The sequence below is a fragment of the Carcharhinus amblyrhynchos genome, chromosome 9, assembly GCF_965287045.1.
Source record: "Carcharhinus amblyrhynchos chromosome 9, sCarAmb.v2.hapA, whole genome shotgun sequence".
Lineage (NCBI taxonomy): Eukaryota > Metazoa > Chordata > Chondrichthyes > Carcharhiniformes > Carcharhinidae > Carcharhinus > Carcharhinus amblyrhynchos.
In genome coordinates, this window is record NC_137332.1 from 45,641,355 (window position 1) to 45,653,606 (window position 12,252).

General features: G+C 42.0%; 1 protein-coding gene across 2 annotated transcripts in view; it reads left to right on the forward strand.

The window, feature by feature from the left end:
- The first annotated feature begins 1,729 nt into the window (after positions 1–1,729).
- Positions 1,730–12,252, forward strand: part of scp2a (sterol carrier protein 2a) — a 90,765-nt gene continuing 80,242 nt past the window's right edge. For both annotated transcript variants that reach the window (XM_080195548.1, XM_080195550.1), the window contains exons 1-5: positions 1,730–1,832; positions 3,551–3,608; positions 6,086–6,157; positions 8,515–8,646; positions 10,175–10,239. In XM_080195548.1, coding sequence (XP_080051674.1) covers positions 1,782–1,832; positions 3,551–3,608; positions 6,086–6,157; positions 8,515–8,646; positions 10,175–10,239 — 378 coding nt within the window. In that variant the 5' untranslated portion in view covers positions 1,730–1,781. The remainder of the gene's footprint in view (positions 1,833–3,550; positions 3,609–6,085; positions 6,158–8,514; positions 8,647–10,174; positions 10,240–12,252) is intronic.

Below are 12,252 nucleotides of genomic sequence, written 5' to 3' on the forward strand. Positions count from 1 at the left end.
TTGCTGCTTCACAGTGCCAGTGACCTGAGTTTAATTCCCGACTTGGATCACTGTTTATGTGGATTTTGCATGTTCTCCCACGTCTGGTGGGTTTCCACAGTAAGAAGTCTCACAACACCAGGTTTCCTCCAGATGCTCCAGTTTCCTCCCACATTCTGAAAGATGTATTGATTAGGTGCATTAACCTGAACTGGTGCCGGACTGTGGAAACTAGGGGAATTTCAGAGGAACGTCATTGCAATGTCAATGTAAGCCTTACTTGTGACTAATAAATAAACTTTACAACTTTACAATTCTTAAAGTCAATCAAAGAACAAAAAAAATTACAGCAGAGGAACAGGCCCTTAGGCTCTCCAAGGCTGCACCGACCATGCTGTCCATCTGAACTAAAACCTCCTATCCTTCCGGAGATGATATCCCTCTATCCCTATCCTATCCATGTATTTGTCAGGATGCCCCTTAAAAATCACTATCAAATCAGCTTTCACTACCTACCTGGCAGCGAGTTCCAGGCACCCACCACCCTCTGTGTAAAAAACTTGCCTCATACATCTAGACATCCTACTGGATGTCTATTCCAAAGGAATTTGGTTAATTCATTCTGCTGTAGTCATTGTTTTTTGAACAGGTAATTGCATTTTGATGTCTCATCTCAAACTTTTGAAAAGTTTCAGTATAGTGCCTGTTGAAGTGGTGGAGGCTGCCTCGCTAAATATTTTTAAGACGCGGGTTGATGGGTTTTTGATAAGAGAGGGGATTAAGGGTTATGGGGAGAGGGCGGGAATGTGGAACTGAGCCAAGACAGATCAGCCATGATCTTATTGAATGGCGGGGCAGGCTCGAAGGGCTAGTTGGCCTACTCCTGCTCCTATTTCTTATGTTCTTAAAAACCTACAGTGGGTGAGGTCTTTCACACTCCTTAGGGGGCTTGAGTGTCTGTTCCTTTTCAACCCACTTGGGTGGAATGCAAGTTTGTCAATTGTGGCTAGCTGGCAGTCCTCCACAGTCTTAATAGGTTTTTAAAAAAATCCAGCCAGCAAAAGAATTAGAAATTGTATTTTTTTTAAATGAGAAAACACATTTAGCAAGGTGGGAATGATTGCTAAGCAGGATTTTGTTGGGGATAGAGTACGTAGAGATTTAGATAACCTGCAGTTTGTGCAGAATGGGGTATTAGAACTGAGTTTTATTCTAATTATCCGCGCTGTGAATTTTGCAGTCGAGCAAAAATAGGTTCAACAGGAATCAATCTCTTCCCCACCGTCTCAGCCATTGATGAAAGGGATGGGACAGCAGCTGGAAATCCAGAGCAGAAGGACCTTTCCCGATTTCCACCAGTAGATGGTAGACAAACGATGCGGAAATGTATGATAGTAAACTAAATACATTGTAAAAGGAACATACAAATGCATCTTATTCCAGCTCCCTTCCTCGTCAAATTACATCGAAACATTGTAACTTTTTTATTTCATGTTGCAATACTTTGCAAAACATACGAGACGCTGGAAAGTCCCGTTATTCTCGCGATGCGAGCTGTCAAATGCAGAGAACGGGAGTCCGCATTTACTGCTGCACAACCGAAATTTAAAAAAAGGGGGTAAATCCCATTTAAAATGCGGACAATGGGCAGGAAGGTGCCCATTGATAAAATGTGCGTTGAGGAGGATGTGTGGAGCTGCTTTGTCTGGGGAGGGTTATTTAGTCTCTGTGTGTGCAGCTTTAAAGGGCAGCGCTGCTAACACTGAATCTTGTTCCCGGTGAAACTCTTTCCGCTGCGGAAGATGGCAACCGCCGTGGGCAGGGTGTTTGTGGTGGGAGTGGGAATGACCAAGGTATTTGTGTTCACTCGATCCCAGGGGAGAAAAACAAAACGAGGTGGGGGTCGGGGGGGGGGGAAGCCGTTTGCGTCGTGTGCATGTGTTGTGGGAAAGTGACTGACATCTATGGATTTGTCTCCCAGACAGAATCCCTTCCTTATATAACTTTAAATGTAGCCTGCGCACACTGGTGCCTGTAGCACAGAAGCAGCCAGGGTGCTGTGCGTGTCCCTACCCCTGGTCAGCGAGGGTGGCACGGTGCATGCCCCTACCCCTGGCCAGTGAGGGAGGCACAGTGGTTAGCACTGCTGTCTTACAGTGCCAGGGACCCAGGTTCAGTTCCTGCCTTGGGTCACTGTCTGTGCGGAGTCTGCACATTCTCCCCGTGTCTGCATGGGTTTCCTCCAGGTGCTCTGGTTTCCTCCCACAGTCCGAAAGGCGTGCTGGTTAGGTGCATTGGCCATGCTAACTTCCCCCTCAGTATGTCTGAAGAGGTGCTGGAATGTGGCGACTAGGGGATTTTCACAGTAACTTCATTGCAGTGTAAGTCTACTTGTGACGCTAGTAAATAAAACTTAAACAAATTCACTGTCACATAAACTGTGCGAGTTTCACCTTTTCACACACCTGAATCTGCCTGTCAGCTGTTTCTCAACATAAGGGCCATTCGGTGCTGTGCAAATTGTATGACAATTCCACTTGTATGACAAATCAGGGGATTTGGTATATAAATAGAGTCTTCCCCTCCCCGGCCCTGCCACCATAAGCCAATGTGGGTTCACAGTTTGCAAATATTCTTCTAATTTATTTGTAGCTTAAACACTTAGCCTGAAAATGCTTCTGAAAATCTCTTTTTTCTAAAACAAAAGTTCTACCATGTTGCTATGTATGTCTGTTTCAATGTTATTTGTGCCACAAACAAAAATTAAGGGAAATTTAACAAATTGAATGAAATGTTCATTCCAGTGGGTGGAGAAGTACGCCAATCTCTCCGGTGCCCAAGTGGACCAGTGGACACTGCATGCTCCATCTCCAGGAAGACCTGGGCCCAGGCTTTACCATTGCCTAGACGTGTTGTGGCTACCCTGGTCATTGCCAGGGTCAGTCCTATGAGGAGGTCCTCTGGAACCCTCTTACGCTACATGTATAATAAAATAGATTCCTCCAAGTTGTAGAAATTGCATGTGGCTTCAGGCCTTTGAATTTAAGGTTGCAATGACAGTGATTGGGAGTCATGATGTTGAGATGCTGGCGTTGGACTGGGTAAACGCAGTAAGAAGTCTCACTTGATGAAGGAGCAGTGCTCTGAAAGCTAGTGGCTTTTGCTACCAAATAAACCTGTTGGATTTTAACCTGGTGTTGTGAGACTTCTTACTGTGATTGGGATATCCAGTAGCTGGTGGAAGGTTTAGTTCATTACAGGTTGGCCAGTTTGTTTTTGCTGGCACACAGCAGGTAAATCTTTGCTGCAGAGTCTGGAGCAGGGAGTAGTTTTATTTCTCGGAATTAGGGAGAAAAAGTGCTCCAAGCAAGCCTGATCGTCAGGGAGAATCAAAAGTACAGCATTCAATTTATAAAGAGCTAACTAATGTTTTCCTTCTGTCTCCATTTTGTTAAGGTCCAGCACTAGCCTCGTTACTCCTGGCTAGAAATTGGGCAGTTCAGACAGAATCTATTTGACGTCAGTTAATGAACCTTAGCGAAAATGTGATCTGTCATTTCTTTTCCACCAGTTTGAAAAGCCTGGGGCTCTGGGAGATATTGACTATCCCGACATGGCTAAGGAAGCAGGTATTAGAATAATTTTGAATCTTTTGTTCTGAACATGTGAAATCAGAGAAATTGGACAATTGAAACAAACATAGTATCACAGTGTTTTAAAGTGTGGGAATTACACCTGAAATTCACAAGTTAAAATTGAAGTTTGAAAATAAGAAATGTTCACTGTTTGGAGTTGATCCCAGAGACAAGACCACTGGTTCAGGGTTAAATGGCTGTTTGCTTTCTTATGCTTCTGAGATCTGACTGGATGATATCAAGAGGTTAGCATGTAAAGTGGACCAATTTGGAAAACTATACATAACTCTGCACAGATCTATCCATACAGATAAAATATTTGGTCAATGAGATATATATTTAAAATGAATGTATACTGAAATCAATTTGAAGTTAAAATAATTTAATCTTGGGATTCAAACCTTGCACTACTAAAACTTAGGGTGAGACGTGTGGTTACCAGGCATTACATTGGGAGAAAGTTTGCTTAAATCAGTAATACAGAAGCTGCACTTGATCTTATGAGTGGACAGAATGCTGAAACTGATTGTAGCATGCGCCAGTTATACTGACACATCTCTGCAATTAGTTCCAGACCTGTTGTCTTCAGCAGATCAACCTTTCTTTTGGTACCTTTAAGTATTTAAATTCTAATCATAAAAGCCAATTCAAATTAAATCAATCTTGGTCCCCACATGAGGGACAAACCAGATCCAAGCTGATAAGACAAGACTTTGCATTCCACCTCAGCCTTGATCAAACAAGATCCAAGCTGACAGGATGAGGCATTGCACCCTCTCCCGGGCTTGATCTGACGTTTCATCTTAACTAAAATAGTTGTCAAATAGGAGGCAGAGAGTGGGGGTCAACGGGTGCTATTCGGATTGGCGGATGGTGACTAGTGGAGTGCCCCAGGGGTCGGTGCTGGGGCCTCAGCTTTTTACCATTTATATAGATGATCTGGAGGAGGGAACCGAGTGTAGGGTGTCGAAATTTGCTGATGACACCAAGATTGGGGGAACGGCAAATTGTGCGGAGGGTGTGGAGAGTCTGCAGAAGGATCTAGATAGGCTGGGCGAATGGGCCAGGAAATGGCAAATGGAATTTAATGTTGGCAAGTGAGAGGTGGTCCACTTTGGTAGGAATAATGGTAGGAAGGACTATTACTTACGTGGCGAAAAACTGCAGCAGGCGACGGTGCAGAGGGACCTCGGGGTCCTTGTGCATGAGTCGCAAAAACCCAGTTTGCAGGTGCAGCAGGTGGTCAGGAAGGCGAATGGGATGCTGGCCTTCATAGCGAGGGAGATTGAATATAGAAGTAGGGAGGTCTTGCTGCAGCTGTATAGGGCATTGGTGAGGCTGCAGCTGGAGTACTGTGTGCAGTTTTGGGCGCCGCACCTGCGCAAAGATATTTTGGCCTTGGAGGGAGTGCAGAGGAGGTTTACTAGGCTGATACCGGAGTTGAGGGGGTTGAGCTATGAGGAGAGGCTGAATAAACTAGGCTTGTACTCGTTAGAGTTTAGAAGAATGAGGGGAGATCTCATTGAGACGTATAAGATGATGAATGGGATGGATAGGATAGAGGTGGAGAGACTCTTCCCGCTCAAAAAAGACAGTAGGACTAGGGGGCACAGCCTCAAGATAAAGGGGGGGCAGTTTAGAACGGAGTTGAGGAGGAACTTCTTCACTCAAAGGGTGGTGAATCTCTGGAATTCTCTGCCCGAGGTGGAGGCTACGTCGCTAAATATTTTTAAGAAGCGGGTTGATGGGTTCTTGATAAGAGAGGGGATTAAGGGTTATGGGGAGAGGGCGGGAATGTGGAACTGAGCAGCGACAGATCAGCCATGATCTTATTGAATGGCGGGGCAGGCTCGAAGGGCTAGATGGCCTACTCCTGCTCCTATTTCTTATGTTCTTAAAAGGCCGAGATGGATTTGAAAAATCGCATCAGGTCAAGCCTCAGTTTAATTTCATTGGCTACCCTGATCCAATACTCTACCCTAGTTTACCTGATGAAGGAGCAGCGCTCCGAGAGCTCATGATTCCAATAAACTTGGACTTTAACCTAACTTAGGCAAATCACAATTGCAGGCATTGGCACATCTGGAGTGCAATAGGCTAGCCGTTGTGTCACCCCTGCCAGAGACTTCAGAGATTGGTTTCTGTGATTACAGGAACTATGTTGTCTCCCTATGTTACAGCATAGCACTCCTAATGTAATAAAATGCAGTAGTCGGTTCTTGATATGCATCTCACGAATGAATCATGGGCAAGATTTTACAGCCTCGCTTGTCCTGAAACCGTAAAATCCCACCCGAGGTCAACAGACCTTCCCTCATCCACCCCGCTCTGATTCCCATGGTGGGCGGGCTGATAAAATTCTGGCCCATTTGTTTCTAATCACTGTCGTAGTCAATTCACAACGATTTAATAAATTAGTAACACTGATGCATCTGAATTTGAGAAATTCATTGTTTTTTTTTCCATTATAGCTCAGAAGGCATTGGCTGATGCTGGCATTTCATATTCTGCTGTGGAACAAGCTTGCGTGGGCTATGTGTACGGTGAGGGAACTCTTTCACCGAATTACTTCATTTCATTATCTTGTAGCTTACCAATGTTTGGGAGGAAATGCTAGGAAAGACCAGGTTATAAAGGTTGTAAATCATATGCCTCGCATTGTATTCAATCACAATGTTGTGAATTTATTTGGAGTTGCTTCCACTTTGCTGCCTTAACTTTGCTAGAAGTAATTTACATTCTTAAATTGGCCTTCATATTTTTTACATTGCAGCAATGATTATGCTTCAGAAATAATTTATTGTCTGTGGCACATCCTGAGGTTGTGAAAAATGCTATATAAATGCAAATCTAAATCTGTGAAATATTTCTTTGTACAATGTGGGCATTGTTGCCAAGGCCAGCATTAATTGCCCATCTCAAATTGTCCTTGAGAAGATGTTAATGAGCCACTTTCTTGATACAACGAAGTAGTAGCTTGCTAGGCCATGTCAAAAGGTAGCTAAGAATCAATCACATTGCTACGGGTCTGGTATCAAATAATAGTAAGAAGTCTCACAACACCAGGTTGAAGTCCAACAGGTTTATGTGGTAGCAAAAGCCACTAGCTTTTGAAGCGCTGCTGAAAAAAAAAGTGTGGAGGGGGTGGGTGAGTGGGAGGATGTTCTCCTGGACCTGCTCTAGACCCGGGATAAAACAGTAACCAGTAGATCCAGGCTGTGGATTTTTTTGTAAATTGAGTTTGTCTCTTTATATGCCCTGTTTCTGAACCGAAATTCCACTCACCTGATGAAGGGACAGCGCTTCGAAAGCTCGTGACTGTTGCTACCAAATAAACCTGTTGGACTTTATCCTGGTGTTGTGGGACTTCTTACTGTATTTACCCCAGTCCAACGCTAGCATCTCCACATTATCATATAATAGGCCAGATAGGTAAAGGCAGCAGAGTTTGCTCCCTGAGAGATATTAATGAAAAGATTTGTTTTGCAGCAACATTGCAGCAACTTCAGGGTCATCTCTCTCATAGTGCTTTTTTATTCTAAATGAGCAATGCATCAATTCCTGTTGGAATGGATGCAGTTGCTCTTCTGTCCAAAGATTACTAAGATTCTGTTCTAGTTTTCTGTTGTCAAGATGATGGGTCATAACCTCTGATAGAGAGGGAATTGAATTGGATTGTCACACCATTTGTAGTTACTTACCTGGAAATTCAGCCATTCCTATCTCACGTACCCTTCCAATTTGGGCCCAGTGAGATCTGTGTCGCACAGCAGGTTCCCAAAGCTTTCTGTCCAGGGCTTCAGTGCTAGAGGAAAAGAGGACATATCCCTTATCTTGGGCACTCGCTGATGTAAAGTAGGGACGTTTGAAGGTTTAGCCACTGAGCAGACAGGGAGAAGGTAAGTAGACAGGATTGCTTGGGGTGGGGGGACAGTGCGTGAACTTCCTCCTTGTTAATATTGTTTCTAGGTCACGGGTTGCCTGTTTATTTGGACCAGTATTTCTTATTATCTAAAAATTATAATTGATCCCTCTACAAGTTCCTTAAAAGTCTTTTCAACATTGTTAAATGCAATCACACATTTCCCAAACATTTTAAAGTTATTTTAGATTTTCCTTACTGTTACTGCTTCTGGGCCTAAGGCCATCAGATAATTACATTTTCTTTGGTTTTTCACATAGGAAGGAACTTGATTTTACCTTTATCTGGGATATCCCAAAATATTTCAAGTACTATAAGTTTCTTTTGAAGTTCTGTAATGTTGCACATTTCTATATTGCATAAACAACAATGTTTGAAATTATGATGCCTTGGTCAACAACCGCATGAGAACTCTACTTTTCTACATGCAATGGCAACATAATGGCATGAGCTCTACTATAAGATTCATCTGAATCATTGTGATTGATAGGCAAGTCCTTGGGTTAACATCCCATCTGAAGGACTCTGAAACGTAACTCTGTGCTATATACAAGTGTCAGCGTAGACTTTATATTCATGGGCTGTTTGAAACCACAATTTTCTGACTTGAGTGGCAGTGCTGTCATCTGCAAGTGTTTAAGGTACATCACACTGTACTAATGTTTCAAGTTGTTAAAGATTTGCATGTTCTATTAATAAGTTGCTTATCCCTAGGGTCAGGGGTTGGAACGTTTGGGGAAATGGAGATGAGTTGGGAATGTAAATGTTCTATTGATCTTGCAGGATCCTAATGTGAGGAAGTTTTCACATCAAGGAAGCTATTTTGGAGGGAGGGTGTGCTATGAAGAGAGAAGGCATTAGCTGAGATGATTAATTACCACACTTGCCTTATGTGCAATGCTCTTTTGTTTAGTTTCTGGTAAGCTTGATTAACTCTAAGTCTTGGACTAATGGTTTTCCGTCATCCTATTTATGAAGGTGATTCAACTTGTGGCCAGCGTGCAATCTATCACAGTTTAGGAACAACTGGAATACCCATCATTAACGTTAACAACAACTGTTCCACTGGTTCAACAGCCCTATTCGTGGCCAGGCAGCTGATACAAGGAGGTAAGCTAGCCCACTATACATGCAAAAACCATCAGAATCCAAATCCAGTATAATTGTAATCAGCTGCAATTTTAAATTGAAGTGAAGTGTCTGGGTGGATCTGTTTCTGATTGGTTAATGTGATCTAGACAGGCTAGTTCAGAAGTGAGCTTCTTATAAACTGAGCAGATATTAAAAAGGGCAGAATCATTCCTTGGTGGTTATTAGTTCCATATTATGACTAAATATGCACTTGCTCCCTGTTTTTGAGTGAGAATTATGGTGGAGTACCAAGACAAATCTGTAGTAGTAGGAGCAGGAGTCTCAGCATCCCCCTGTGGAGAGGGAAGATTAAACAGCATAGTCAGATTGATTGCTTCTGTGTCCTAGCAGCCAGCCAAGCATGGGATGGCAGGCCATCAATTAAGGTTTGGGATCAAGCTACATCACCTCCCCTCCCCACAACCTGCAGGCAGCAGAGGTGTGATTCCATTTTAACTGAAGAACAGTGGTAGTTCTCCTTGGGGGAAAAAAGTCCGAATAGTTTTATTAATTTAGTTTTTATTTTAATATTATAGAAATTGTCTTTCTATAATTAATATACATTACCTCGCAAGTTTTCATGTTGCCTAAAAGTTCATATTCTGATGTAGACAGCAATCCTTTCGCAATACTCCCTTATAGATAAATAACTGAATACGCAGTAGTGTCAGAGGATGCAAGTTAATATGGGAGTTATTTCTTTTTTACGTTGCTGCCATTCTCATCATTTGCAGGGTAGATTTGTGGAGACATCAGCTCTGGTTAGCACTGCTGCCTCACAGAGCCAGGGACCTGGGTTTGATTCCCAACTTGGGTCATTGCGCCATTAATGTAAGCCTACTTGTGACAATAATAAATAAACTTTAAAAAAAACTTTTTAAGAGTTGTTGCGCCTAGAACTCCAGCCATTGGCTTTGCTGAGCCTCCCACATAACGCATCTGAAATGCAACGCTAACATGTAAACTTTGCATTACAGCATGAAATAGGTTAATTTCATAGCGTTAAAGAAGACATAATCATAATTGTCTCTAAGCTACGAAGATCTAGGCTGGAATTCTCCAACCTTGGCCATGGCTAGGATTCTCTGGTCCCGCTGCTGTGAATGAAGATTTGGCTGAGTTCCAAGTTCTCCGTTCTTGCTGGCAGCGATAGCGGGGTGTGAGACTGGAGAATTCCGTGCCTCGACTTGTCGAAACAGTTTTACAAAATCCCTTGATCACCAAAGACCCTCATCCTCCAGTGACTCCATGGACAAGGTTTTAATTTTTAAAGATTTTCTTAGAGACAGTATGCTGTAAAAATGACCATGATATGTAAATATTTTAAAAAATCAAATGGTTTAAAAGGATGCATTGCAAATGTCAAGATAAAGTATTAATTATTGAACTTCAATAGAAGCCAAGTATTAGGCAAGTAAATTTCAAATTGATTGAACTAACTCAGTGATTCCTATTCCCGCCTGTCTTAAAATAGTGTTGCAATATCCTTTTTTTATATCTTTTTAAGGACTGGCTGATTGTACTCTAGCTTTGGGATTTGAGAAGATGGAAAGAGGATCACTTTCTCCTAAGGTAGCTGAAATATATTGTCAATTGTACGTGGAATTTGGCATTTCCATAAACTGATGCATCACATTGAAATATTAAATATGCTGTAGTCTACTCAGTTCAATACTGCATGTACTAAACTTTCATTTCTTTTAAATTATTTCCTCTCCACTCAACCCCCAGTCCTTTCCTCTCCCTTCATGAAAGCATTGATCTTACAGCATCAGATTTTAGTACAGAATGATTAGGTCTGTGCCAGAATTAACTCCTCATTGCAGATATTGTAATTTATCTGCATTTCCTCTGTACTCTTTTAATATTCTTCAACTGTTTCATAGAATCATAGGGTTTTACAGCAGGAAATGAGGCCCTTTGGTCCATCGTGTCTGCACCAGCAATCAAGCATCTATTTATTTTAATCCAATTTTCACTTGGTCCAGGGTCTTGCTATGGCGTTTCAAGTACTCATCTGAATGCTTTTTAATTGTTGTAAAGGTTCCCGCTTCTACCGCCCTTTCAGGCAGTGAGTTCCAGATTTCCACCATGCTCTGGGTAGAAAAGTTTTTCCTTAAATCCCCTCTAAATACCTGTCCCTTGCCCCCTGGTTGTTGACCTCTCTGTTAAGGGAAAAAATTCCTTCCTATCTAAAATTATGTACACCTTAATTGGGTCCCCCTTCAGCCTTCTCTGCTCTAGGGAAAACAACTCTAGCGTAATCAGCCTCTCTTCAAAGCTGAAATCCTCCAGCACAGGCAACATCCAATTGAATCTCCTCTGCATCCTATCTAGTGCAATCACATCCTATGGCAATCAGAACTACCCACACTATTCTAGTTGTGACCTAACAAGCATTTTATACAACTCCAAATTACCTCCCTGCTCTTATATTCTATGCCTCAGCTAATAAAGGCTGGTATCCCGTATGCTTTCTTCATCACCTTATCTAACTGTCCTGTTGCCTTTAGGGAATTATGGACGTGCATTCAAAGGTTCCTCTGCTCCTATGCACTTCCTAGTGTCCTACTGTTCATTATATATTCCCTTGCCTTGTTAGTTCCCCCCAGCCAAAATGCATCAGCTCACATTTATTAGGGTTCCATTTGTTCTGCCCATTTGACTAGCTGGTCTATATCATCCTGTAATCTAAGGCTTTCCTCCTCACTATTTACCACACTATCAATTTTTTGTCATCTGCAGATTTACTGATCATACTTCCTATTTGCATGTTTAGATCATTAATGTACACTACAAACTGGAATGGACCCAGAGCTCATCCCTACCATACACCACTGGACGCAGGCTTTCAATCACAAAACAATCTTCGACCATCACCCTCTGCCTCCTGCCATTAAAAAAAAATTGGATCCAATTTGCTAAATTGCCCTGCATCCCATGAGCTCATTGCTTTTTGACCAGTCTGTCATGTGGGATCTTGTCAAAAGCCTTACTGAAGTCCATGTCTAATGCGCTGCCCTCATCTACACACCAATCACCTCCTTGAAAAATTCAATCAGATTTGTTATTATATTTGTAAATTTGTTAATGTAATTCATTCTTTAATTTTGTGATTGACTGCTTCAGTAGCCATTTGTAGTAATTAATTCTATGTCTTAAAATCTCTTGCATAAAATCGTTACTTCTATGTAAATATCTCCCATCCCCAGCCTTGACTTAAATTCCTACTAGCCCCACGTTGCCACATCATGAATGATCGAAAATGATCTTCAATATTTCCTTTCAAATACTTGCATAATTTTCTTACTTCTAATGGAAGTGTCTCTTTGCCTTGATGTCTTAAATGAATTAACCATTTTGTAAATCTCTCCTGATGACTGTACTTTTCATTTCTGTTATCTTCAAGTGTATCCATGGAATCACAAAGTATGTCAGCCTGTCTAGTTGGCCAATACTTATGCTTTGCAGTAGCCCCCTCCCATCCTTGCTGATTTAATTCAATCAGCATAACCTGATATTCCCTTCTCCTGCATTCTTATCTAGCTTCTCCTTAAATGTATCTTTACTGTTTGCTTTAATCAT